This window comes from Myotis brandtii, unplaced genomic scaffold (assembly GCF_000412655.1).
Source record: "Myotis brandtii unplaced genomic scaffold, ASM41265v1 scaffold115, whole genome shotgun sequence".
NCBI classification, from domain to species: Eukaryota; Metazoa; Chordata; class Mammalia; order Chiroptera; family Vespertilionidae; genus Myotis; species Myotis brandtii.
In genome coordinates this window covers 5869595-5870980 of record NW_005353967.1, presented here as the reverse complement: position 1 = coordinate 5870980, position 1386 = coordinate 5869595, and the positions used below count along the sequence as shown (strand labels likewise).

The following is a 1386-nucleotide window of genomic DNA, read 5'->3' as shown; positions in this document are numbered from 1 at the left end:
GCTGGTCCCACCACCTGGCACTGGTGCGCAGACGAAGAGGGTACTGGCCAAGAAGGGGCTGAGTGGTGGCTGGACCAGAGGGACCTCATCATCAAGCCCAGAAAACCAAAGGGCTGGGGGGAGAGCCAGGCTAGGTTGACAGAAAACTTCCTGAAGCGCCCATTGCCACCATCCACTTCCCTGACATAGGAGCGTCCAGCTGCTCCCTGGTGACCCTTTCCTTCCTAAAGAGATGTGGGGGGTGGGGGCGGGGTCCTTGTGCAGGGCACAGTCTTTTCACTCATCCGGCTGCCCTGCCCTGGCATAGCAGCTGCACAATTGAAACTTACATTGGGATCTGGTATTGGCTGACCAGATGCATCTGGGAAGCCAGAGCTTTATCTCCCATCCCCCAGCAAGAGGATTCTATTCCCAGCCTCTGTCTCAGCGGGGCACTATTTCATGGTGATAAACATGAATGTCAGAAAAGAGATTATGAATAACGTTCGGGAACCCTCAGGAGAGCTCTGGATGCTTCCATCCTGTTGCCACAGCCCTACTCCACATGCTCCATGTGCTTACTGCCCATTCCCAGCACCCAGAACCTGCCAGAGTCCTGAAAAGTCTTGTAGGTTGATGCAAACTGGGTGGGAGAGCGGATCAGAGGCAGAGAAATCAGACAGAGCCATTCAGCAGCAGCAAGAAGCAAGGCGTGTGGGGGTAAGGGAAGGAGGGGACCTACTGTGTTGCGGGTTATGGGGCCTGGGCTTGCAGGGCCCTGGCACCCACCTCCTCACCTGGGCTTTGGCTCAGCCAGGCGCAGTCCTGCACTTTCATCTTCCAGGTCAGCTCCTGACTCAAGAGCTTGGCGAACTTCCCCAGAGAGATGAACTTCTTCACGTTCTTCAAGAAGCGGCGCTCGTTGTGCCTGGAGCCCCAGAGGCGAGCGGGCACCAGCCTGCGAAGACAGGCCCGCAGCAGCCCGTACACGTGCTTAGGGCTGCTGTGCTGGCGGAGCAGCTGGACCAAGCGCGGCGGGCCAGTGTCCTCTTCCGGGGCGCTGACACCCACTCCACGCAGGCAGGGCTCCCTGAGCAGCGCGCCGTAGGGGCACCGCGCATGGTTCCCCAGCAGCTCCTGGAACAAGGGCCTCATCCGCCAGTAGCGCGTGGGAAGGCGGCGCGTCCTGCGGGATGTCCCCCGCTGCAGGGGCTTCGAGTCCAGAAAGATGGTTTCCACTAGTCTCTGGGCCCCCGTCAGGCTGGGCTGCAGGGAGTTGAGCAGGAAGGAGGAGCGCAGCCGTTCCCTGCCACCCGAGCAGTAGAGAAACTGCTTGGTCTCGGCGACCACTCGGGGACCAGGAGCGTCCAGGGGACGTGAGGGCCGAGAGGAAGGGCAGCCGGCCTC

At 60.6% G+C, this 1386-nt stretch overlaps 1 protein-coding gene across 1 annotated transcript in view; it reads right to left on the bottom strand.

The window, feature by feature from the left end:
- The window catches only part of TERT (telomerase reverse transcriptase), a 22566-nt gene that overhangs the window by 18879 nt on the left and 2301 nt on the right, over positions 1–1386 (bottom strand). Inside the window, exon 4 of the mRNA XM_014550436.1 lies at positions 777–1383. Coding sequence (XP_014405922.1) covers positions 777–1383 — 607 coding nt within the window. The remainder of the gene's footprint in view (positions 1–776; positions 1384–1386) is intronic.